Source organism: Ovis canadensis, chromosome 1, assembly GCF_042477335.2.
Source record: "Ovis canadensis isolate MfBH-ARS-UI-01 breed Bighorn chromosome 1, ARS-UI_OviCan_v2, whole genome shotgun sequence".
Taxonomy (NCBI): domain Eukaryota; kingdom Metazoa; phylum Chordata; class Mammalia; order Artiodactyla; family Bovidae; genus Ovis; species Ovis canadensis.
Window position 1 is genome coordinate 54,601,451 of NC_091245.1, and position 27,458 is coordinate 54,628,908.

General features: G+C 39.5%; 1 protein-coding gene across 2 annotated transcripts in view; it reads left to right on the forward strand.

Annotated features, from left to right (window-relative positions):
* Window positions 1-3,214: 3,214 nt before the first annotated feature.
* The window catches only part of AK5 (adenylate kinase 5), a 272,886-nt gene continuing 248,642 nt past the window's right edge, over window positions 3,215-27,458 (forward strand). The window contains exons 1-5 of one of the 2 annotated variants that reach the window (XM_069595098.1): window positions 3,215-3,930; window positions 8,993-9,179; window positions 15,026-15,193; window positions 19,100-19,269; window positions 19,370-19,483. In XM_069595098.1, coding sequence (XP_069451199.1) covers window positions 3,871-3,930; window positions 8,993-9,179; window positions 15,026-15,193; window positions 19,100-19,269; window positions 19,370-19,483 — 699 coding nt within the window. In that variant the 5' untranslated portion in view covers window positions 3,215-3,870. The remainder of the gene's footprint in view (window positions 3,931-8,992; window positions 9,180-15,025; window positions 15,194-19,099; window positions 19,270-19,369; window positions 19,484-27,458) is intronic. The other variant, XM_069595099.1, reaches the window with a different exon arrangement.

The following is a 27,458-nucleotide window of genomic DNA, read 5'->3' on the forward strand; positions in this document are numbered from 1 at the left end:
ATGCTGAGTGCCGAAGAATTGATGTTTTCGAATTGCAGTGCTGGAGAAGATTTTTAAGAGTCCCTTGGACAGCAAGGAGATCAAACCAGTCCATCCTAAAGGAAATCAACCCTGAATACTCATTGGAAGGACTGATGCTGAAGCTCCAAAACTTGGCCACCTGCTGCGAAGAGCCAGCTCATTGGAAAAGACCCTGATGCTGGGAAAGATTGAAAACAAAGAGAGAAGAGAGCAGTTGAGGATGAGAGGGCTAGATAGCATCACTGACTCAATGGACATGTATTTCAGCAAACTCTGGGAGATAGTGGAAGACAGAGGAGCTTGGGCTTGCTGCAGTCTATGGGATTACAGTCAGACACAACTAAGCGACTGAACACAACAATAAATTATACTTCATAAAGTGCTTATCACAATGTCTGACTTAGAGCACTCAACAAATTTTTACTTTGTGTTATGGTCAAACTTGTCATCACATCATTACTGTCAACTAAACCAAGTGCTTATGGAGGATCCTCTTGGGTTCCTTTCCTGGGATGAGGAACTATAGCATGAGAAATATTAGATACTTTATCAGTAAAAATTTTCTGCAGTTAAACTGGCCCCATTTAAATTATAGATGGCATAAACGTCTGTTACAAATATATGAGGATTTAAACATGGAGCTCCAGCCATTTCTGTGAGGGTTGGGAAGTGCTGTCCTGGGCATAGGGCCCTTGAGTCGTCTTTGTGTGGATGGAGCCAATGGGCTCTACTCTTAGACAGATGCTTCATGAGAACAGATCAAGGTTCAGCCCTTTGCTGAGATACAGACTGTGTGTCAGCAGTGAGCCAGAGAAGCAGTCACACCAAGAGGATCCTCCTCAAGAATGTCTGGACCTTTGGAAAGTTCTAGTTATCACCTCAAAGGTTATTGCTATTCCCACTTCCTCTGCTGCTTCCAGTGAACAATTTGAACTCCACCTCCTTGCTTCAAATAAACAGTTAAGCATATTTGATTTTCATCATTACATTTATCAACATCTGATATGTTCTCACTTATGTCTTTGGTGAGACAGGTATTAGTTGTTTATCTGCCCTTCATGTATCAGTATCTGATGTTGTTCCTGCATTCTTATTTGCTTACTGTCCAGCTGCACTTCTTACACACACTCCCCAGGAGAATAGGAATTCCTCGAAAGTGAAAGTCGCTCAGTCATGTCCAGCTCTTTATGACCCCAAGGACCGTACAGTCTATGGAATTCTCCAAGCCAGAATACTAGAGAGGGTAGCCTATCCCTTCTCCAGGGGATATTCCCAGCCCAGGAATGGAACTGGGGTCTCCTGCATTGCAGGCAGATTCTTTACCAGCTGAGCTACCGGGGAAGCCCAAATAGCAGGAACTGTGTCTGACTTATTCCCTGCTATATAACCCAGCACACTCTCCTAGCACAACGTGGGAGAGAAGAGATTCTGCCTGGAGACACTAGGCTGCAATAAGCATCCTGATTTGTTGAAGCATGCAACAACATATCCCCAAGTAAACAAGTGGCAAAGCGCCATGAACACTTTATATACCTACCATATATATATACATATAGATATATATACACACAGCAGGAAGTGATGAGCCAGCTTTTCCATGGCAAGAATGTATTTGTTGTTCCTTGTCCTATTTCCTCTCTTCCAAACCATCAGCCTGGCTTTTAAGCATTATAGTTCCCCCATACAGCCCTTCCCTAACAGGCTACAACTCCCTTTGCAAAAGAAATTGTGAATATCTTGCTTTTATCATACATTTGGAACATACTAAAAAGCCCTGATTGTCAGTGCATAAGGCTACCTGGAAATTCCTTATATTTCTCTCCAGTTACTATGTTTTTCAGGCTAATATTCAGCACAATGCAGTCTTTCTTATTCACTCTTTTTATACCAGCAAGTGGTCATCCTTGCCTGACTACACTAAAGTGCATTTAGAATCACATATCCATTCAGGATCCATTCCTTCCTGAGAGAGTAGATGTAAGCTGTGTTCTGCCAGATTCTTGCCCATAAAGCGTGACTTGAAAGGTCCTGCAGAAAGTGACCTCTTCAGTCTTAGGAGCTTCGTCTCAGCTGTGCCTGCTCATAATGTAAGCTAAGCTTTCGTGCTGTGGACTCTGGTACTTACCAAGCACTGTTGCGCAGAGAACAGACAATGCTCCCTCTCTCTTAAACAAGGTAGAGAGCATCAGCAGCTGGACTACAAATGATGTGGCATATTCTGAGGGCAGAAACCAATTTCTATGGAACACCTGCCTCATTTAAGGCTACCATAAGACACATGGTTTCACAAGTCCTCAGAAAACTTCATTTACTTTATAAAACTCAATTAATTCTTGAGCTCCCTCCATGGGATAAAACGAAACTGCCACTATAGTGAAGGCATGAGAAGCAGTTTTTACTGTAACCAGAAATAGAACCAAGAAAAGATCTGCAGAGATGAAATGGACATCCAGACAACATTTCTGGAAGCAGTTGCAGTGTCCTCTCTCTCCCTGGCCCAACCCCAGATGGCAATTCCTATCAGAGCCTTCTTTCCTCTGACAAGCCCTCCCATGTGTCAGGCCTTGCACAGAGCTGGATGTCATGTTCCCAGGGTGACAGGGACCATCTTCCAAGCAGGCAATGAAATGACATCGTAATCGGGGGAATGAGTCCTCATGGGAGATGGGAGGAGGATGGTGCACCTTGACAATGGTTTGTAACAGAAGATACTTGACCAGTAAACGCTGTTTCATCACATCCACCCATACCTACCCCAGGGTGCTCCAGTGGCCCATGGTTCATCAACCAGCACATTCCTCCCATCAGATTAATGGTGGCGCCCATCCACCTACTAAGCACGTTTCCAATTGAAGTAATCTCCGACTCTCCACCACCACCCACCTCTCCACCTTCTCATTCCTCTCTACAGACGTAATTACTAGTTGATTACTTACTAATCCTTCTGTTAAGGAGAATTTCAGCCTCACTGTAAGGATTCGTAACACTAACAGGGAAAAACTGGAGACTAGCTGGTAAAACTTTCCTGAAGGGTAGGAATATCGTAAGGAGGATGGCGTCCACATCATCAGTTCCCTTGAACTCCTCACTCCCAGCTCCCTATGAAGGATCGGTAACTTTAGAAATAAAGCATAAATGCTGTGGCAATTAGGTTTCTTCCTGGGAGTTTCTTGGGCATTCAGGAGTAACTCGTGTGTGTGTGTGTGTGTGTGTGTGTGTGTGTGTGTGTGTGTGTGTGTAGAAGGGAAAGGGTCGCAGGTTCCTACAGACCCGGACTCTGCTCCTTTGGCCGCCTGATCCCAGGTGGCCGCGTCCCGGGGGCGGCATGCAGGGAAGCACGGTGCCAGGGTGGCAGTGTGACACGGAGGGGTGTGACTGCGAGCCCCCCGCGCGCACCCGTACCCACCCTCGCACCCCGCACCGCCCGCGCAGCGTAACTGGCCGCCGCCGCCGCCGCAGACCGGGCTCGGGAGGTGCAAAGCACCGCGTGTGGAGCCGGAGAGGCGGGCGGGCTGCTGCCTGGCGTCCGCCACGCGGTCCTCCCTCCTCCGCTCTCTCCGCCTCTCTCCTGGCGGCCGCGCAGCCCGGAACCTGGGAAGCCGCGGCGCCGAGCCCGCAGCTCGGGCGCGGGGACCAGCACAGAGGCGCGGGCGGCGGGAGCGCTGAGACCACAGTCGCCGCGGAGAGGCGGAGGGGAGCCCTGCCTGAGCTGGCAGAGCCGAGCGTGTGAGTGTTTGCGCGTGAAAGCGAGGGCTGCACGGTGCTCGGCACTGACACCGCCGGCCCCGGCCCAGGTCGCCGCAGCCCCGGAGCCTCCCGTCTGCGCCCCAAGGCACGCGCGAAGCAGCCATGAACACCAACGAAGCCAAGGAGTATCTGGCTCGGAGAGAAATCCCTCAGCTTTTCGAGGTAGGGAGCTAGGTCTGGCAGAGACGGACGGGGAGATCGGGGCAGGGCATCCCCGAGGTTCTGGGTGAGGAAGCCGCGCCCCGTCCCACCTTGAAGAAGAGGGGCACGCAAGTGAGGGCGCTTGCAGAAGCTTGCTCGCCCGCTTGCCCGGGGGTAGCTGCCTTTCTGGCGGATTGCTGGGTCCTTGAATGGCTCGGCTCTTGTCGGGTGGCTGGGCTCAGAAGCCCCCATCTCGAAAATCAAGTTTCATCTTCAAACTGGTTCTGAAAGCAGGCTGCCCCCCGCGCATCCCTCCGATGTGGACTCCCAGGGTGGGCTGCTGGCAGCGGCCGGCCGCGCACTCCGGGGGCGAGGATCAGGCCAGGTGGGTACCCTGGCGCCTAGCAGCGAGCAAGGACTCTGAACCGAGGGGTCCAGAGTCCCAGTCCCTCCGCGCGCCGAGGGTCGGGACCCCAGCGCTGACTCGGAAGTGAGGATGAAAGGGGCCCGGACAAGGGATAGCTTGGAGGAGAGGGATGAAGATGCAAAAAAACAAATCCAAACCCATCAAAGGCAGCGCTACCTCCCGGGTGGCAGTCACCCAGCGCTGCTCTGCGCTTTCGGTGAATGAACTGCAGAGCACGTTTTCCCGTCGTCTTGGAAGAGATAGATGGTTCTCCTTCCTCACCTCCCCAGCCCATAGCTTTCGCCCGCCTTAACCAACCCACCTAGAGAAAGCCAGTCCTAGAGGGAGTGGCAAGGCGGGCGTGACTCCTGTTGCTCTGTCTTCTTCCCACCGCATCACAGCAGCATCTGCACCAGGGCCCCCGGGGGATGGGGGACACTTTGAGAATGCGGGAGAGGAAGCTGGAGGATGAACTAGAACCATGGTTAGTTCTAAATGACAGCCAACCTCCCGAGTTGTTTTGCTTCCTTTTCTTCTCTCTGTATTTGAATTTTAAAACATTCCTTAATCCTGTGTTTTTACTTAGGTTAAGGGAAAAAAATGGAAGCAAGCCAGGCTTCACAGAGCAAGTCCTGAACCAGGTTCCCCATTTCTGAAAGATGATAGACTATAGACTAATTAGTAAACTAGAAGGCGTGCATTGCTCTTTCTCCTATTTGAGGGGGGTTGTTCTGCTAAAAGGAATTTTATAACACCACTTGGAAAAATAATTTTGCCTCTGTTTTCCCAAATTGTCTTTAAATGGACCTCCATAATTACAGATCTTCCTTTTTAACTCACCTCTTAAGCCATCGATTTCAGGTCTATCTGAAAACAAGATATCCAGGTAAATCACCCACTAAGCGCAAGCCTGGTGCGTGAAACTCAAGTCTAGCAAATGTGTCACTAATATTTGAAAATAATCAGGAGATGTTGCATAAGGACAGGTCTTGAGGGTTTGTAGGATTCTTAAGAATTTTCTTTGTTTCTATCTTCAAAAAGTAAACATGGAGACGAAGAGCTGAAGGGTTTTGTCCATAAATACTACTACTGACATCAGTGTCATTCCTAAAAGAGTAATTAGAAGCATCTGCAGGAGGGTCACCTGATTGGAAAGTGCCACTTAAATAGTACTCCTATTTTCTTTATAAATGTGGGTACTGTTTTTCTCCTTGGTAACTGCAGAGAATTTTGATCGTTTGTACATGAAAATCTACACTGTTTATGCAAATAAGCGATGGCAGGTGCTTTTGTTCAGGTGCTATGCTTTTCCTTGGCTTTTCTGCATATGAATAGGAGGTTACAAAATAGTACACACCCAGAAAAGGAAGTCAACTTGCTTAGGTGAAATACAGAATTGTAGAGTACTTAAATGCAATCCCAGGCAATGCGAAGGTGGAAGGAGACTGCTGGTGACCTCCAAAGGGTCCATCCTTCCTGTAAGAAGAATCTGTGCTGCTCGTAGCACAAGAGAAAAGTAAAACTTGGCAGTTCTCCATGTGATGAATGTAGATAGCAAAACCAAATGCTTTAAGTTTCCAAACTGGATTTTATCCCTCAAAAATGCAATATGGGTACCTATATAAAGTTTCTAGGTATATAAAGTTTCAATTAAATATCTATCAAACCCAAAACATTGGACACAGTTGCAGATACTAGACACCATTGTAGACCAAGAGAATGATTATTGAATCTAAATATTGTCAAGCAACAATCTGTATCTTACTGACATTTCAGATTTCTTTTTGACATGTGACGTCACATGAACTAAAAGGATAGGTTCAAGTTTGGGATGTGTTTCCATTTCTAGATTAAATGTTTAAGGCAAAAATCACTTTTCCCTAATTCTGTCATGAAATCTTAACTCTAGTTAACTTTATGGTATGTATATTGATCTTGTGTCGTTGTGTCCTAGAGCAGAGATTTGGCAATCCATTTGAATACTGGGGAAAGTCAAAATAGATTACTCAAGTTCTCAGAGGGTTAACTCAAATAGACTGAGTAAAACAATATCTGCTCGTTGTTTTGGATCCCTGATGGTGACTATTAGAAGAAAAGATTTAAATTATCTATGAAGGAGTGGACCTCATTCTCGCTTCTGATATCTGTACCCCTTTTGAAGTCAGATTCAGTTAGAAAGGGTGGAAACATATTTTCCAGCAAAAAAATTCTTCATTGAGTATGTTCCCTCATTTTAGGGCAATAAAAGGGATAAAAACTCAATGTTGGCTTAAAACTCAACATTCAAAAAACTAGGATCATGGCATCCAGTCCCATCACTTTGTGGCTGATAGATGAGGAAACAATGGAAACAGTGACAGATTTTATCTTTTTGGGCTCCAGAATCACTGCAGATAGTGACTGCAGCCATGAAATTAAAAGACGCTTACTCCTTGGAAGAAAAGCTATGACCAATCTAGACAGCATATTAAAAAGCAGAGACATTACTTTGCTGATAAAGTTCATCTAGTCAAAGCTATGGTTTTTCCAGTAGTCATGTACGGATGTGAGAGTTAGACTATAAAGAAAGCTGAGTGCCAAAGAATTGATGCTTTTGAACTGTGGTATTGAAGGAGACTCTTGAGAGTCCCTTGGACTACAAGGAGATCAAACCAGTCAATCCTAAAGGAAAGCAGTCCTGAATATTCGTTGGAAGGACTGATGCTGAAGCTGAAACTCCAACTTGGCCACCTGATGCAAAGAACTGACTCATTGGGAAAGATCCTGATGCTGGGAAAGATTGAGGGCAGGAGCAGAAGGGGATGACAGAGGATAAGATGGTTGGATGGCATCACTGACTCAATGGCCAAAAGTTGGTGATGGACAGTGGGGCCTGGCGTGTTGCAGTCCATGGGGTTGCAAAGAGTTGGACACGATTGAGTGACTGAACTGAGGGATAAAAAAATTAAAGATCTAATCTCAGTTGGTAAAGAATCCGCCGGCAATGCAGGAGACCTGGGTTTGATCCCTGGGCTGTGAAGATCCGCTGGAGAAGGGATAGGCTACTCACTCCAATATTCTGGCCTGGAGAATTCTATGGACTGTATAGTCAATGGGGTCGCAAAGAGTCGGACATGACTGAGTGACTTTCACTTTCACTTTCAATCTTGAATGACTCAAGTTGCAGTTGGATTACCTATGGGGCACAGATTTTCTGGCACTTTCTTTTTATCCCATATATGTTTTTACAAGATGTAGAGAGAGGAATATAAGAAATCAAAACCATTGAGTTGGAATCCTAGGCCTACGCGTTTCTAGCTGAGTAACCTAGGTCAATTCACTAACATCTCTGAACCCTGAGTTCCTAGTCTATGAATGAGGATAACAATGCCACATAGGACTAAAAGTGCATTAAGTAAGCTAAAGCACACAGATATACAGTAAGATATAGAGTAAGCCCTGTCACGGAGTTAGCTATGTTAATGTAGGAGGAATGTGAGGAGTTAAACGCAATGTGTGTGTGTGTGTGTGTGTGTGTATGTATGCCCAAGTTCATTTTTTCCACTCCCTCTGCAGTTGAACCCCTCAGATTGAACATTCTAACCCATATTACTTAGGGTTTCAGAGGATTAATGTACCTGGTAGAGACTGCCTACCACTGTGAGCAACTCGCACAAGAATAATTTGAAAATAAAGTGCTGTATTTAGAAAAGCTATTAGCCTTTCAAAGAGTGTATGTTTTGTTTATTAATAACAGTGATAATAATCCTCAATGCTTTCCATAAAATACTCCAAAGAAAACTTTCACATCAGTTCAGTTCCCAGGAATGAGCATTTCCAAATCTGTAGCATTTATAGAAATTAATACTTGTGACATATCAGACACCAGGCTTTCTTCTATAATTTCAATTACATATTGAAATATACACATTGTAGTGATTTATTTTATATCAAATAGATTTTTTGGAGTCAGTCTTTATATTTTGAGTGTATTTTTTTTTCTGATTAGAGAACAGTCTAGGATGTACCTGCCATGTGCAAGGAAAAGTGTCAGAGGCTGGATAGTGAGAAATAAATAAGACCCACACTGTATTGTTGAAGATTTTATAGGTTAGAAGAGAAGACCAAAACATAAACTGATGGTTTTAGTATGAATGGCAGGTAAGAGTTTTTTCTGGGTACAATGAACACCAAAGAAGGGGTCTGCAAGCCAACCCAAGGGCTCAGTGGGGACTTTCTGATGATGATTATGATGGTGATTAAATCCATCAACGTTTATTATTTACTATGTTCCAGGTGTTTCAATCCATAAATCACCCTCTGCAACTGAGGCTTGGAGACTTTAAGGATGGGTAGGAATGAAATCAGTCATCACTGGGGCATTTTTACACACTGTTCTTAATCTCATATTGATAGGGTTCATCCATTTTAAACAATGCAGTTGCCCTCATTGTTTTTGTTTTGTTTTTTGCCTTAATTGTTTAAAGGACAGAGAATGCTGAGCTGAAAACTAACTGGTCAAGAATTTAAGGGGTTGTTTTAATTACTCAGTAAGAGCATAATTTCAACTCAAATTGTTTATTTAAAAAATGCAAAGAATCCAAACAACCCAGAATTTAAAGATGGGATATACACTATTTTGACAAAGGTGGTTTAAAAACATATTTTATGTGGACGTATTTTGTTGTTATATTTCAGAGCCTTTTGAATGGACTGATGTGTTCGAAGCCGGAAGACCCAGTAGAATACTTGGAAAGTTGTTTACAGAAAGTAAAGGAATTAGGGGGATGTGACAAGGTGAAATGGGATACATTTGTAAGCCAGGAGAAGAAGACTTTACCTCCACTCAATGGAGGACAGTCACGGAGATCCTTCCTAAGAAATGGTAATGTATATGTAGAATAATAGTTTATATTTATAGCAATATTCTTTAAAACATAACATATAAACTGTAGGCAGTGATTTAATTTAATAGGTTTTCAAATGCTTGAAAGGATATTTGGTCCTGAAACAGGACTAATTTCTCTCTGCTACTAATTCTAATCTCTTCTATGATAAGACAAACACAATTACATACCGTTGTCCAGTACTTCACTAAAAGCTTAATGAAATTTTTTACTAACTTCATTATTTTGTAAAATGAATTACATTAACAAACTGAATTTTTCTTAAAATTGCAATAAGACTTTTCCAAATAAATGAGTAGATGACAGACAAAATTGATAGTTATTAATAACTATAACATTTTTATTAGCTAAGAAGAGATTTAACTTGTTGCTGTGTTTCCAAATTCATTTTAATGTATCTGTATAAATGCATGTAAAGTTTATACTAGTTAACTCAAGAAGGATTTATTTAGCAGGTACTGAATGCAAAGCATGAGATTAGGCATTTGGGTGCTATGAAAGAAATGGGATGCATAAACTTGTTTAACAATTTTAGGAATAATTTGGAACTAAGAACTGGAGTTCACTAGAGGAGATTCATGGTATCCTAGCTTTCCAAAATTTGTGTTTATCAAAATTAGTTCAACATCAGCCAAGCAGCCCTTTAGGCTCCAGATAAAATTGAGAAATACAATAGTATTTGCAAAGTGGAATCAGTTCCAATCAGAAGAAGCCAATTAATTCTTTTCCAGTGGCCCAAATCATTCTATTTTCAAAATTTAAACCATTCTTAAAAATTGTACCTAGAAAAGTTTTAATTATGCAGACAGAATTTGAAACAGAGACAATTCTATCTGCAATAAATACAAGGGGAAATACATTTTAGTTTGTTTTATCTTACCATTGGGGCTTCCCTGGTGGCTTAGTGGTAAAGAACCCACCTGCCAATGCAGGAGACACTGGGTTCAATTCCTGAGTTGAAAAGATCCCCTGGAGAAGAAAATGGCAACCCACTCCAGTATTCTTGCCTGGAAAATTCCATGGACAGGAGAGCCTGGTGGGCCACAGTCCATAGGGTTGCAAAGAGTCAGACACAACGACTAAACAACAGCAACATCTTACCTTGACAACCTTAAATTTTATTTGAACATGGGGAGGAGTCATAGTGTATTAATTTTTAAGAAACATAAGCAAGGAGAAAAAGCAGAAATGCTATTGTCTCAGAAATATCTCCGGAGAGAAGACTTCTCTGTCCATGCAGGAGCTCCTCTAGGTCATTTAGGCTTCAAAGTTCAAAAGAGCACCTGTAGGCAGTTATCACGGTGGCAGACCACTTAGGAAATTACTGCTTAAGGGAACACAATGATATTTCTGTGAGCTTGAAGGGTTCATACACCTTCCCCAAAGGGCTAATTTCCTTCCCCAGAATGTCATAATATATTTGTATCTAGCTCAATGTTAAATACATGCCCTCTGCCCTTGTTAAATCAAGTGACAAAATATGGGGAATTTCTTTTTAAACCTTTAAGCACTACAAACCTTAAATATTACTGGATTTAGTCTAAGATATGTTTATGCTTTCAAATGTAACTCTAAGAGGATGTGACATTCACCTGATCGAAAAGCTGCTCTCAGACTGGTTGTATAAACTAGTACTTTGTAGCAAAATGAAATTTGAATGCTTCTATTTTATACTATCACTTGTCTTCATTATATATAGAAGCCAGGCAGGCCAAGTATGTAGTAGACAATGGTGGGGATATGGTGAAACTGGAGAACAAGACTAGAGGGAACAGTCATTGTCTAAAGGCAGTCAAGCACAAATTTGGGGAAAACATCAAGATGAACAAAGCACATCTATGGGGCTGCATTGGACCCACTGATGACCATTTTGGAACCCTCAATTAGCAGAATGAGCTACAATAGGAATGGAAAATGTAGGTTTAACTTTCATTAAAATTGAAATTGCTTGTTAATTTTAGACTCTCCATTACCTATTGACACTTTACCAGAATTCCCACTTAGAAATCTTTTACTTAATCATCAAATAAAAGCTTTCACATACTATAGAAACAAGAATGTTACATCACACTGTCTGATATCTGGAACATAGCCTAAAAGGCAGAAAATAGTTTCTAAACTGATGAATCCTGAAATAATAAAATTTTATTTTATGAAATGCTATACAAGTTTGTGCTCTGTAGGTTTTTAACTGTGATTTATAGAATACACTGTTAAAAAATAAACAGTATTGCTAACTTCCCTGTAACTTAAAGTGTTGTCATTATTTCTAGAAATAAAAAGTGATTTGTACATTTTTGCTGAAATATTGACAGAGCTATGCTAATATATAATTATCATGAAAAATTATTCTGTGAAATAAAACATTTTAATAATTTTTAAGCAACTTACTTTTCTAAGTAAAAATATAAAAAAAGAATAAATTATTAGCTGACGGTTCTTTAAAATGTTATACTATAAATGTGAGATGAGCATCCATTTTTTTGCAGTGTATGTACAACTGAACAAACGATTACTCATAAAATTAAGAGTTTTAGTCCCATAGCTCCAAATGTCCATAGAACTTTTCTTTTGGAATATCTCATTGTCATCTTTACTGAACATGTCAAAAACTAAACATATCATATTTGCTTCAAAATGACCCTCCTTTTCTTATTTCCATGGAGTCAGTCAATAAGTCAGTTGAGCTATAAAATAACCATGTATTGAGTACTGCTATGTGTCAGACACGCTTTCAAGACTGAGGTTGTGTAGCCTCCAAGAAAGAACAAACGTGGCACATGCCCTCACGGAGCTTACAGTGTAGGATGAAGCCAAGCATTTACTATGTAATTAGAAGCGCAGTGACTCCTATAGGAAATACCACATGCTGATATTAACAAGGCAGGTGGATCCATCCTTGGCTAGATTCAAGGTAGTCTTCCTAGAAGACCTGATATGCTAATATAAGAGGCAGAAAGCTGAGTAGGTGTCAGATAGAAAAGGATGGAGGAGACTGAGAGTGTACTAGGGAACAGAGAACAGAAATACCTGACATAGGAGAGGCCTGGATAAAGACAGGAAGAAGAGAAGCCCAGTATTTCTGGAACATTAAAGAGAGGGCAGGAAGATACAGTATGAAATGCAGTGCATTCCTATCTTCTAGGCTTTTCATCTGGCAGTTGTTTTTGAACAGGCACCTTCACTGATCTCTCATGTGTGCGTGTGCGCTAAGTCGCTTCAGTCATGTGCAACCTATGCAACCCTTTGGACTGTAGCCCACCAGCTCCTCTGTCCATGGGATTCTCCAGGCAAGAATATTAGAGTGAATTGCCATACCCTCCTCCAGAAGAGTATGGCAGAAGATCTCCTCTAGGAGGTCTTCCCGACCCAGGGACTGAACTCATGTCTCCTGCATTGACAGGCAGGTTCTTTACCACTAGCGCCAACTGGGAAGCCCATATCCTAATCCAAATCATGTCTTTCATATCCAGCACTCATTTCCATATCCCCTATTTCCCCTCTTACCTAAGCCCTCACTTCTCTTGTGTGAATCACTTTAACAGCCTTCTAGCTGTACTCTTTCTGCTCCTAGTTTTTCCTACTCAGATCCATTCTAACCACCACCAGATTTACTTTCCTGGAAAACATATTTCATTATGTCATTCCTCTACCCCCAAAAAAGCCTCCACTGGGTTTCTACCAGATTGAAGCTGAAACCCTTACCCTGGTGATTAAAGTCCTCCACATTGTGACCACACACTACCTACCCATCTTCTGGCTCTTCTCCATGTGTGTGCTAAGTTGCTGCTATCATGGAACTTTTTCTAATGGGAGAGGACAAACAACAAGTGAATTAGAGGCCTCTCAGATGGTGAAGAGGTATGTGCTGTGCAGACCATTATTATAAGGGGCGATGTCCTTGAAACTAACTGAGCGGCTGCCCCAGATTAAAATGTCAGTAAAGTCCTCTTATAGGAGGTGACATTTAAACTGAAATGTGAGTGACAAGAAGCAGTTAGCCATGGGCTCAGTAAGGAAAGAGTATTTCAAGCAATGGACTTTTTGCCAAGTGTGAAAGCAAGCAACCAGTAGGGGTCTATTGCAGTAGTCTGGGTAAATGATGGTAGTTGGGGAATAGTTGTGTTAGTGGAGACACAGAAAAAAAAAAAACTGTGTTACAGATATGTTTTAGAGGTAAGTCTATGGGGACAGATGTGAAGAGTGAGGGAAGAAAATAGTCAAGGATAATGCTTAAAGTGGTGCCCTGTGTTGGATGAAGCAATTCAATTTCAAGGCAGAAAAAGATAATATTGTTAGTGCCTTTACTGACATAGCCCTTCCCAGAATTTTCTAAAGAATACCCTCTGTCATCTGTAGACAACCTCACTCTTTTCTTGTAAATGAAGTGAGTCCCATGAGTCAGTAGTCAATGACCTCATTTATTGTATGAACAGAAAATGAAAAGTTCTGCCTGATCAGCATCCCCTGGAGAGATGTGAGCATTATGCCATGCTAAAATCCAGTGATGCCCTTAACCAGATTTCTCATGAAGGCCAGGTGACCTTCCGTCTCCTTTGTGCTGTTGCCTTTGGGGTAGTTACAGCTTCTCTTTGCCTCCTTGAATACCAGACCATGATGAAGAAGGAAGGATCTATGAATCAAATATCAACAGCTGGTTGAGGCCATGTGCCTGACTTGGCTTGCCAGCTCTGTCCTCTGGTCTATTTGAATATGTCATTTGTATTTCCAACTCGAGTCTTGTATTTTATTTCTCCCAACTGAGAAATCCTTTCTACATTTCATCACCTGTTCTAGTCTTTTGAGGTTCAAGTCCTGCCTCCTTTGCAAGCTCTTTTATACCACTCCAGCCCAGATGGATCTACTCATTCATTGAACTCCTATGGTGTTTACCATAGAGATTCATTTTAGCACTTAACAAACGTGGTATACATACTGCTACCAAATATAAGCATGTAAGCTCTGTATTGTAAGCTCTGTGAGGATAGGATGACATCTTATTTTATTTTTCTACTGAACCATCCTCAACACACTAACATGTCTAACAATAAATAGCAAATATTTGTCACTATTGTAGATGTAAATTTAAATCTTCATAGTCACATTTTTTAATCAAGGAGATTAAAGATAATAAATATTGGGAAAGTAAAGTTAAATGACAATGAAAGATGTTCCAAATGTAGAAAACGTTTGCTACTCTCTGCCTTGTAACAACACCTTAAGGTTTTGTGCATTATGCCACCAAGCTGTTCCACGGAATGACATCATAGTACCTGAATCATAGTGACTGCATATCTATATTTATGGATAAATGAAACATTGTATGTTAGCATTATCTCCATGGGCAGCTGCATATGGTTGTGAAAGTTGTAAAGGTATGCAGTACACTACTCTAGGGAGCACCGTTTTCGGAGAACAAGATATACATGAACTACCAAGCAAGACTAGGCGAACTTAATGTTCCACTAGGGCTGAGGTTGGCCGCCTACGAACCGAGGGCCAAGTCTGGCTTCCTGCTTGTTTTTTATAAACAAAGTTTAATTGGAACACAAGCACATCCACTTGTTTACCTATTATCTAAGACTGTTTTCCTAACTATTAATAATTGTAGTATGAGACTCTGTGACCCTCAAAGCCCCAGGTGGAGACTATCTGACCCTTTAAGGAAGAGTTTGCTGACCGCTTAAGGGGACAGGAATCTACTCTCAGTTGAAAACAATCAGAATCATTTAATTTTAAAATTTCTTCAACTAATTGGTTAAGTGCATAAAATGTTTTATTGTGCTTTTTTTTTCCGTTTCAAAGTTATCTTACTCTTTTGCAGTAATGCCTGAAAATTCAAACTTTCCTTATCGTCGGTATGATCGGCTCCCTCCAATTCATCAATTCTCCATAGAAAGTGACACGGACCTTTCTGAGACTGCAGAGCTAATTGAGGAGTATGAGGTCTTTGATCCTACTAGACCTCGACCAAAAATCATTCTTGTCATAGGTATGAGGCAGAAAGCAAAATTCTCATGCTATTGCTCTCTTTGTTCATATGTTTATGTTCCAAAAATTATGTCAACTATGCACCATATTTGCAAATACTTAGCTGGATAATAAGTAGAATAGAAACAAAAACTCGAGCGACAGTAGATGGACATATTTTTAGTATCATTTTCAATAAAATATATTGTTATATTTAATGCCTATTGCACTTTTATAGAATCTCATTACAATGTCATAGAAATTCCTGGTCACTGAAAACAAGTGACCTCTTCAAGATTTATTGTGGTTTTTATCTGCTTAATTTTTAACGTAGGTAACTGCATCCATTAGAAGTGTTCTGAACATTGATGTGGTTTTTTTCCCTTTAACTCAACAAACTGAATTTTTACTATTAACTTTTGAGAAAAAAAAAAATAATAATATGTTGGTAAAGATTCATATAAATGAATCTTCCTTATGACATACTGGCACCTACAATGAAATCTAAGTTTGATATTATTAGACAAGCAAATCTAATAGAACAATGTTTTACGTAGCAAGTAACATCTGAGTTTTAATGAATATAACAAGGATAATAGTTAATTTTTTTAATTGCCATGGTGAATCTTATGTTGAATATGAAAGTATCAGTCTGATGCCATTTCACAAGGAATAGATATTGAAACTGTCTTAAGTAATTTTACAACATGCATTTTTGACCACCCTTGCAATTCTAGCTTCCTCAAAAGCTGTAGAATTATGAGAGACCTGTGAATATGAAACATTTGTAATCATTGTCTCACTTCCAATTTGACTTATCTTTTGCAAAGATGACCAAAAGCAAAAATCTAGTGTGAGATATTCAAAGCTATATTCTAGCCAGCAATTGTTAGCCAAAGGCCACATGTATACAGCCCCCAAGCAAAGAAATACTGTTCCCAAAAGATCTAATGATGATGGCAACTGGGAAAAAACATGCCAATAAACAAAAGAAAAAGAGTTCAAGTTTACCAGACTAGCAGGAGGGACATTTGTACATCTATAAGTCTAATGAAAATAGAGTTGCAAATATATTTAGCCCTAGATTGTTACAATAATTGTAGTGTGAGAGTACAGAAATCAATTTTCTAAAATGTCAAAATATTCTCATGGTTTATGGCAGCCACTAACTATTATGCCATAAATCTCTATCTATTCTTGAAACTGGAATTTTTGTGTATGTGCTTAAAATTTTGGAGTTCTTACCGAGAAGACAAGGAAATGCCTTATTAAAAGATAAAGCCAGAGGTAAAGAATTGTTGGAAATTGTGTCACCATCTTATAATGAGATATTCTCTGTTTTGTTTTTCTTGTTGTTGTTAGTACAGTATTGGTGATTATTATCAAGATAAACAAATGAAAGCTTGATTGTTCACGAAAAGGGTGTAATACAAGTTGCTGTTGTAAAAATAGCGCATGTATATGAATTTTTTGTACACTGTGAATTTTATATGAAAATTATTTTAAAATTTCCGTAAACTAAGATCTGTGGAGAAGATACAAATGCTCAAATCCCATCCACTTCACAGTTCTTTTTTACTGAATAAAATCAACTAGTTTCCCAAGGGTGTGATTTTGGTTTTAGACTTACCCAATGTGTTATAACATTTTATGTGTTATAAGAATGAAACAGAACCAGTGAGCAAAAATAACTTTTAGAGGACTGAGATAAGAGAAGAAAAGAATTGAACCTTAGGTTGTTTGAGAAAATTGGGACAATTTTATGACTTTTGAGGAATTATAAAATAATTGTACCTGAACCTTACAAATTTTTATTAGTTACATCAAAGAGTGGGGGAGTACAGATACCCACATCTAAATAAGCAAAATTTCCCTTCTGGCAATACCAAAAAAAAATTTTTTTAAGCTAGCCTTCTTGGCACAGATGTTAATGAATTTCTCTTATGTTAGCATAATTGTAAAATCTAAGAATAAGAGGGATCCTAATATTTAAAGTAGTGGAATTAAATAAATATAGCAAATTAAACTTACTCTGGTTTCAGGGAGAAGAAAATAAGATTAATTTGTTATGATGCTTCAGTAGTCAAATTCATCCAATATATTAATGCTATTCTCTGTCAATTATGCTAATCATACTTTTTGTTGTCTACTGTTGCCTCCATTAGTTGACAAAAAGCTATTTTTTCTTGAAGGTGCCATAACTTTCTTAGTGTGTTTGAATTTTTTTTAATTCAGTGAAATTTGTGGTGTCTTAATTTGATGACTTATGAGATCATAACATTAAGAAAGGTGTGAAAGTGTAGTTTATGAAAGATAACTTTCATTCTTCAGGGATCAAATTAGTTTGACTTTGTTGACAGCGTTGGTCATGTATTTATTTTTCTTCAAGCCATGATTTAATAGGCCTAAAGCAGCTATGAATATTTGAGACCAAAGCTTGCTTTTCATTTGGCAGTAATGAATTTAATATAGTATTAACGGTAGTCTAATGATAAGTCTAGTAGGATTGTATTTAGAGCTTCTTAGCAAGAGAATGTCAAAAATGTCAATAAATTTCTAAGTTTAATGAGGCAATGAAGAGACAAAAGCCAGTTTTACAAGGATCTCAATCCCAAAAAGGATCTCAGTATACTAGCTGATCTTAGACTTCTGGATATTAAACATTTTTTAAAGAAAATAAGCCCTGGCCAACCAAGTTGACTCACTCAGAATTCTCCTACAAAATCCAAAACAAAGTGAAACAAATACCTGTTGTTTTTTTTTACTTATTAGTTGCAACAATAATTTTTTTAATGTACTAAATAATGATATGTAGAATGATTTCTACCCCCAAAAAAATTGGTAAATGGAATTAGTAAAGAGACCATCAACTCACTTTTCTATTGACTTTTTATTTTCAATATGGTTTAACAAATTGTAATTATATTTCAGTGAATATTACCAAAAATAGTTCATTGCATATTTTAAAAATATTCTGTCTACACTCAATAATTTATGATTAAGTATTTGAAAATATTTTATTTGTATAATTGCCAACAAATAACAAATCAGAGTGGGATGATTGTTATGTGCATTATTTCAAAATTTACCCAGACTTTAATTAACTTCCAATTAATCTAGGTTGTCTAAAAATATAAATCAACCAAGATAATATAATACTTGAAAATAAAATTTGAGGTATCTATTTTATAATTATTTAGGTGCCTATGTTTACAAAAAAATAAATTTTCCCAATTATTGGTATTGATCTGTGTTGCAAAATATTGATTATTTCATGCTAATGTGTCACAAAATCAAAATTATCATGAGTTCTATGAAGTTGTTCTACCTTAAAGATCTCTTCCATTCACTCTTCATATTTTTTTTCACTCTTCATATTTATTGCATCAAACTTCTTTTGAATTTAAAGGCAACAAGGCAAAGAGATGCTTGGACAGTTCAAAGAAAAATTTAAGGAAGCCATGTCAATATTGCTGGGCTTTTGGTTAAAACTAATTTTTACATTTCACTGCACTTGAACTCTATTGTTGTGTAGTACATTTCTGTCATTTTGATCATTGTCTTTTGTATCTCACAGAATTTTTTTTTTTATTACAGAGGATAAAAGTATTAGAGCTTACACAGGAAAAAATGGAAGCAGTTTCAGGTGTATTATTCAACTTTTAAAATTAGTTGTTTACTAAAATTGGTGAAGGAAAAAAGTCTCTTTCATTTAATAAGTTGATCATGACAGTTCTACCCTTTCCTTAGCAAAATCTACACGTTCTCTGCATTCAGAGGTAGCTCTGAGAATGTCACAAACAAGTAGAATAGTTTCCACACTGGTTGCTCGTCTAGACTCTTCATCTCAAGATAAAGACAATAGCTGTATGGAAGGGGATTTCTTATTGTATCGGAAGGTCACAGTTTTGCTTGTTTTAAATGACAGGTGGTCCAGGAAGTGGAAAGGGTACTCAGAGTTTGAAAATCGCAGAACGTTATGGATTTCAGTATATTTCAGTAGGAGAACTATTAAGGAAGAAGATCCATAGTACCAGCAGCAACAGGAAATGGAGTCTTATTGCCAAAATAATTACAACTGGAGAACTGGCCCCACAGGTACTGTTATAATTTGCTTCTGTCCTGCAAAGATTCTTCTACGAGTTGTCAGTGTAAGTTTAACTGTGGTTTTTCATCTTTTTTCTTAAAAAAAAAAAAGGAAACAACAATTACAGAGATAAAACAAAAATTGATGCAAATGCCTGATGAAGTGGGCATTGTTATCGATGGATTTCCAAGAGACGTCGCTCAGGCTCTATCTTTTGAGGACCAAGTAAGACTGTCTCCTTATATTTTAAATGACTGTTTTGTGTGTGTGTGCTTAAATCTTTGATATTAAAAATATATACATTTCTTGAAAGACTTGCTGTTATTTGGAATGAATTTGGCCTGAAAATGAACAAGTACATAAATTTGGGTTAGCAGAGGTCATTTCTTTGGCACAAGTGCTTAAAAATTGAAGACAGGCTCTGCCAAAAAGAAAAGATAACTAATAATAGGCTCCACATTCTCGATGCAGGCAGACCGGTTTCAATCTCTGGTCAGGGAACTGGATCCCACATGCTGTAACTAAATAGATCCTGCATGTGGCAACCAAGATCAAGGATTCCATGTGCTGCAACTAAGACCTGGTGCAGCCAAATAAGTTAATTAATTTATTTTTTAAAAAAGCAGGTCATGATCAGTACTGCCCAGGGATGTAACATATGACCCTACCTACCTATAACAAGGTATGGTTTATGGTTCAGTTTTCCAAAACTTACTTAAATTTGAGCAGACTATGCCTGCTCAATACTCAACAACCTATTTTAAAGGGAAATAAATCAATTAAAATATTTTGTTTCCTTATATATTTATTTAATTTTGAAAAGCTAGTGTGACTAATTTTTCATTCAAAAATTTTAACTACAAAAATAACAAATATTAGGGCTTCCCTGGTGGCTTAGACAGTAAAGAATGCAATGCAGGAGACCTGGGTTTGATCCCTGGGTCAAGAAGACCCCCCTGGGGAAAGGAATGACTACCCAGTCCAGTATTTTTGCCTGGAGAATTCCATGGACAGTAGTTCCTGGTGGGCTACAATCCATGGGGGTCTCAAAGAGTCAGACACGACTGACTAACACACACACAGCAAATTTTACGTCTTGGTGTAAAAAGCGAATTTCCATTAATACGCTTCTTCCATTCCACTGTCTGTCCTCTCCTGAGAAATAGAAATAGCATTAAGCTTATTATGTATCCTTCCAAGCCATTTTCTATACATTGCACTTTTACACACCCAAGCATTGATATGTGTCCTTGCTCATAAACAAATGCACTTTTAATTTTCATAGCTATTTCCCAACTGTCCTCCAAACAGACTTTTCCAAGTTATAGTCCCATTGATGTTGAATAACAGTATATTTCCCAAGACCCTTTCCAACCAGATATAATTTATATTTAAAAATTTTGCCACCCTGATAAGTAAAAACAGTATTTTATTTTTATTTTTATATTTCTTTAGTTATTACTGAGGTTAAGTATATTTTCAGATACTTATTGACCATTTATATTTCTTCCTTGTGTGAATACCTGCTTTCCTTTGCCTATTTTTCTACAAAGTTGTTTATCTTTTGCTTATTTAGAGAAGCTTTTAATATATGACAGATATTATATCAAAGAGGACTAAGTGAAATAAGTTGTCAATTTATGTCTCATATAAAAGAAGTCTGGAGTTAGACAGTTTCAAGGCCAGAAGATAGCTTTGTGAAACCTGCCTTTGAATGTGTGTGTGTGTGTGTGTGTGTGTGTGTGTGCGCGCTCAGTTACTCAGCCTGACTCTTTGTGACTCCATGGACTGTAGCCCACCGTGCCCATGGGATTTCTCAGGCAAGAATATTGGAGCGGGTTGCCATTCCTTTCTGCAGGGCATCTTCCCAACCTGTGTCTCCTGCGTCTCCTGCATTGGCAGGTGGAATCTTTACCACTGAGCTCCCTGGGAAGCCTACCTTTGTTTTTTTTGTTTTTTTGTTTTTTGTTTTTTTAAAATTTTAATATCTTTAATTCTTACATGTGTTCCCAAGGAAGCCTACCTTTGAATACTCACATTAACTGTTTTGGGGATGTGTATTGTGCTGGAATATTTTTCTCTCCTGATCATATTTCTCCCTCCAGAATCTCTGATGCTTAGTGAGCATAAGGGTTTAGTTCTAATTGCTCTGGCCTTGAAGAGAGAAAAATTTTAATAAAAAATCAAGTTTTTGCTGTTGCTATTGCTATTAAATGATATTGCTGTTGAAAACAGGAACCTCATCAGCCATTCCATTGATTCATGGTTATGGTGGAAGCATGTTAGCCAAGTAGGCAGGAGTTCACACCCAAACCTGGTCTACATTACTCGTTGAATAAAATGCACTTGGCAAGTGCAAGCAGAAAACTACATGATTTGCTTTGTCTATTGCCTTTCAAATATGCTATGTGTCTCTCGCTTCTTCCTGGGATCCTCTACAGGATCCTAAACAGGCAGATCCTATAGTTTTCCTGCTCACTTCAAAATAATAACAGATAGTTTCATTTTCAGATATTAAAAAACGCTATCCACAATTATATCCCAATAAAGCCAGAAAAAATTTTAATTAAAAAAAAAAAGCTCAGTCCAATGTAAATCAAAACTTCAGCTTCTCATTCAGTTTAACATATGTCTGCTATCCCCAGCTTACGCCTAGTTCAGGCACAGAAACCTAAAGTGGTGTGGCAGAATCCTGAAATTCTTCCCAGTATTGCTTGCAGCAGGGCAGGTGCTGGGGAAGGGGCAGAAATACATGACTCTCCAGCAGCTATGTCCTCTATAGCCTGGGCATGAGTGGTGACCATTCATAACAGCGGGTGAAAGGTCACAGTATCAGTTTGGGGACACATGTTGCCAAGTTCCATAATATGGTCTGATATCTGTAGAATAAGCAGTGCATTACTCAACCACACTTCTGAGGCCAGAGAAGTCCAATGTAACACTTTCTTAGGTTGGCATTGTACCAGGTTCTTGCCCCTTGCTGGCAGTCCAGTGGTGCCTGAGATTGGTGCTGCTATTGCTGACCTGCAGGAGTTCAGAGAGACAGAGGCAAAACTGCAGTGTTTAGGTAGAGCAAAATGTTAGAGGCAGCCCTTATCACTCCACACTCTATGTAGGCTTAATCTCCTGGGGTGTTTTTCTCCTGGTACCACTTCTGACACCAAATGTGTGGTGAGTTTCTACACCAATTCTCCAATCCTCTGACACCAACTAGATGTCCAAGAATTGAATTCAACTCTGACACTAAATACCCAGAGTCAATGCAGGCCCTACAGGTTAAGGCTCAGTCCCACGTGACTTCCTGCCACTTCAGACATCATTCAAAAGTCTGAGGGGCACCTAAATTCTGTCCACCCAAGTGTAAATTTGGAGATTTCTACAACATCCTCTTCAAGTTTGGTAATTCACTAGACTGACTCACAGAAATAAGGAGAATGCTTTACTTACATTGACCAGTTTATTACAAAGAATACAACTCAGGAAGAGCCAAACAGAAGAGATGTGTAAGGCGATGCATGGGGCTGGCGGTGGGGGCCTTGCTGTGGGACTCTTCCGGCACATGCGTGTGTTCACAAAGACAAGAGCTCTCCAAACGTCATTGCTGGAGAGTTTTTATAAGCCGGTCTCAAATCCCTTCCTGTTCCTAGAGACTGGGGAGTGGGGCTGAAAGTTCCACCTTCTCGTCTCATGTTAGGTCTTTCTGCCAACCAGCCACCATCCTAATGCTATCTAGGGCCGCGCCCTGAGTCACCTCATTAGCCTAGTCTCAAGTGTAGTCAGAAGGTGCGAATTATGAACAACAAAAGACACTGCTGTTACTCAGGAAATTCCAAGTGTTTTAGAAACTCTGGGCTGGGAGTCAGGGACAAACACTAAATATATATTTTTATTTTATCATACTCCTCAAAGTTTATTTTTAACTAACTTTTTTTTTTTACTGCACATGTAAGCATGAATAAACACACATGCAAGTAGTTTCCCCTAAGACTTCCTTACAAGTCCAGAGCATAAGAAGAGATGGATTTCTGACATTAACTATATATTCTAGTGATGGTAAGACCATTGTAACAAAAAGACCTAACACTTAAGTGATCAAAGAAGTGTATTTTGGTTTTTTTCTTATAGAGAATAATGTCAATGAAAACAGTCCAGATTGGCTGAATAGCTTTTCTCCTTGGGATCATTTAGGTTTGCTCCAAGTTGTTGTTCTGCCACCTCCTAGGACATGTCATCATCTGTATGGTCAAAGCAGGGTTGCCATCACATATGGGTTCCAGCTGGCATGTAAGGAGAAGGGAACGTGAAGGTCTGAAGAGCCAGATTTGGGAAGTGGTATCCATCACTTCTGTTCACATGATGTTGTTGAGAATTTAGGTGTGTTGTAATTGCAAGGCAGGCCAGGAAATGTAGTCCAGTTCTATGACTGTGGAAGGGTTTAAGAACTGATTATCAGCTTCTTTTCAAGTTTGCCCTTCCAACCATCCAAATGTCTGCATGCTCCCTTCTTCCCACACAGAATGTACTCACTCACTCCCCAAAGAAAATAGCCCAGACCCCATCATCTAGTCCAAAAGTCAAGAATCTACTTGATATTAAGTTCTCTCCATTCCATCCAGATTGGACTCGTCATCATGGTCACCTGTAAACATCAAATTATCTAACCTCCCTGCCAGCAATAAACAGTGGGAGAACAAGACCAGAAGAAGTGAAATAAAGGCTCCTAGTCAGGAAAGGGGGTTTGGACAATGTAAACGGTAGTCCCTGAACCGTCCCATCAGTAAGTCCGTGTTCTCTCTCAGGGAGTAACTCTTTGCCTGTTCTCTTCTGAGGCCCCTGGCCCTCTGAGAAACTGTCTGTTTTCTGCCTGGTCACATCAAAATAATTTATTGGAGACTATGCCCTCTTTAGGAGCTATTTTAAGTGTGAAAAATACACAACTTCTTTTGACTAGGCTGATAGTTGCTTTGGTAAAAACCATTTTCTCCAAAATTTGATAGGTTTCTGCCCTTTTTGCTTGTAGGTAGTTCCATGTACCTGTAACTACATTCAAAGTTTTATTCTGGATGTAGATATTAAGTTGCTTTGTTTGTTTTCTCATTTTGATGGCAGTTACTTGAGGCCATATACAGCAACAGGCTTGGGAAGGAAGGTAACATCCTCAATCTCTGTTTTGCCTCAGGGATGGGTCCCTATTTTTGGAAGGAGGTCGTTGTTATTGGGAGTCCTTTAGCAATAACCATGTCTCCTGTTGTCTAGTGGTATAGAAGCAGTTGCCTTTTTCAATCTTGTGAGGTCTTAAATTACTGGATGCCTTCTTTTCTCTTTTTCTGCTTGCAAATTGGTCAGTACTTTCTTCAGTAAGTTCAGTCACTCAGTCATGTCCAACTCTTTGTGACTTCATGGACTGCAACACACCAGGCTTCCCTGTCCATCACCAACTCCTGGAGCTTGCTCAACCTCATGTCCATCGAGTCGGTGAGGCCATCCAACCATCTCATCCTCTGTCATCCCCTTCTCCTACTGCCTACAATATTTCCCAGCATCAGACTCTTTTCCAATCAGTCAATTCCTTACATTAGGTGGTCAAAATATTGGAGCTTCAGCATCAGTCCTTCCAATGAATATTCAGATTGATTTCCTTTAGGATTGACTGGTTTGATCTCCTTGTTGTCCAAGGGAATCTCAGACAACTCTCTGTTGCCGTCTCTAATACCACGATTCGAAAGCATCAATTCTTTGGCCCTCAGTTTTTTTTATGGTCCAACTCTCACATCCATACATGACTACTGGAAAAACCATAGCTTTGACTAGACAGACCTTTGTTGGCAAAATATTGTCTCTGTTTTTTAATATGCTTTTAATATGCTTTCTCATAGCTTTTCTTCCAAGGAGCAAGTGTCTTTTAATTTCATGGCTGCAGTCACCATCTGCACTGATTTTGGAACCCAAGAAAATAAAGTCTCTCACTGTTTCCATTGTTTCCCCATCTATTTGCCATGAAAAGATGGGACCAGGTGCCATGATCTTCATTTTTTGAATGGCAAGTTTTAAACCAGCTTTTTTTTTTTTTACTTTATTTTACTTTACAATACTGTATTGGTTTTGCCATACATCAACATAAATCTGCCACGGGTGTACACATGTTCCCAATCCTGAAGCCCCCTCCCACCTCCCTCCCCATACCATCTCTCTGGGTCATCCCAGTGCACCAGCCCCAAGCATCCTGTATCCTGCATCGAACCTAAACTGGTGATTCGTTTCTTATATGATATTATACATGTTTCAATGCCATTCTCCCAAATCATCCCACCCTCTCCCTCTCCCTCAGAATCCAAAAGACTGTTCTATGCATCTGTGTCTCTTTTGCTGTCTCACATACAGGGTTATTGTTACCATCTTTCTAAATTCCATATATATGTGTTAGTATACTGTATTGGTGTTTTTCTTTCTGGCTTACTTCTCTCTTCATAATCGGCTCCAGTTTCATCCACCTCGTTAGAACTGATTCAAATGTATTCTTTTTAATGGCTGAGTAATACTCCATTGTGTATATGTACCACAGCTTTCTTATCCATTCATCTGCTGATAGACATCTAGGTTGCTTCCATGTCCTGGCTATTATAAACAGTGCTGCGATGAACATTGAGGTACACGTGTCTCTTTCAATTCCGGTTTCCTCGGTGTGTATGCCCAGAAGTGGGATTGCTGGGTCATAAGGCAGTTCTATTTGCAATTTTTTAAGGAATCTCCACACTGTTCTCCATAGTGGGTGTACTAGTTTGCATTCCCACCAACAGTGTAAGAGGGTCCCCTTTTCTCCACACCCTTTCCAGCATTTATTGTTTGTAGACTTTTGGATTGCAGCCATTCTGACTGGTGTGAAATGGTACTTCATTGTGGTTTTGATTTGCATTTCTCTGATAATGAGTGATGTTGAACATCTTTTCATGTGTTTGTTAGCCATCTGTATGTCTTCTTTGGAGAAATGTCTATTTAGTTCTTTGGCCCATTTTTTCATTGGGTCGTTTATTTTTCTGGAATTGGGAAACAATTCCATTCACCATTGCAATGAAAAGAATAGAATACTTAGGAATATATCTACCTAAAGAAACTAAGGACCTATATATAGAAAACTATAAAACACTGATGAAAGAAATCAAAGAGGACACTAATAGATGCAGAAATATACCATGTTCATGGATCAGAAGAATCAACATGAAAATGAGTATACTACCCAGAGCTAGAACAAATAATTTCACAATTTGTATGGAAATACAAAAAACCTCGAATAGCCAAAGCAATCTTGAGAAAGAAGAATGGAACTGGAAGAACCAACCTGCCTGACTTCAGGCTCTACTACAAAGCCACAGTCATCAAGATAGTATGGTACTGGCACAAAGACAGAAATATAGATCAATGGAACAAAACAGAAAGCCCAGAGATAAATCCACACACCTATGGACACCTTATCTTTGACAAAGGATGCAAGAATATACAATGGATTAAAGACAATCTCTTTAACAAATGGTGGTGGGAAAACTGGTCAACCACTTATAAAAGAATGAAACTAGAACACTTTCCAACACCATACACAAAAATAAACTCAAAATGGATTAAAGATCTAAACGTAAGACCAGAAACTATAAAACTCCTCTAGAGGAGAACATAGGCAAAACACTCTCCAACATAAATCACAGCAGGATCCTCTATGACCCACCTCCCAGAATTCTGGAAATAAAAGCAAAAAGAAACAAATGGGATCTAATTAAAATTAAAAGCTTCTGCACAACAAAGGAAACTATAAGCGAGGTGAAAAGACAGCTTTCGGAATGGGAGAAAATAATAGCAAATGAAGCAGCTGACAAACAACTAATCTTAAACCAGCTTCTAAACTCTCCTCTTTCACTTTCATCAAGAGTCTCTTTAGTTCTTCTTCACTTTCTGCCATAGGGTGGTGTCATCTGCATGTCTGAGGTTATTGATATTTCTCCCTGCAATCTTGATTCCAGCTGTGCTTCATCCAGCCCAGCATTTCATATGATGTATTCTGCATATAAGTTAAATAAGCCAGGTGACAGTATACAGCCAAATATACTCCTTTCCCAATTTGGAACCAGTCTGGTGTTCCATGTCCTGTTCTAAATGTTCTTCTTTACCTGCATATAGATTTCTCAGGAGGCAGATAAGGTGGTCTGATATT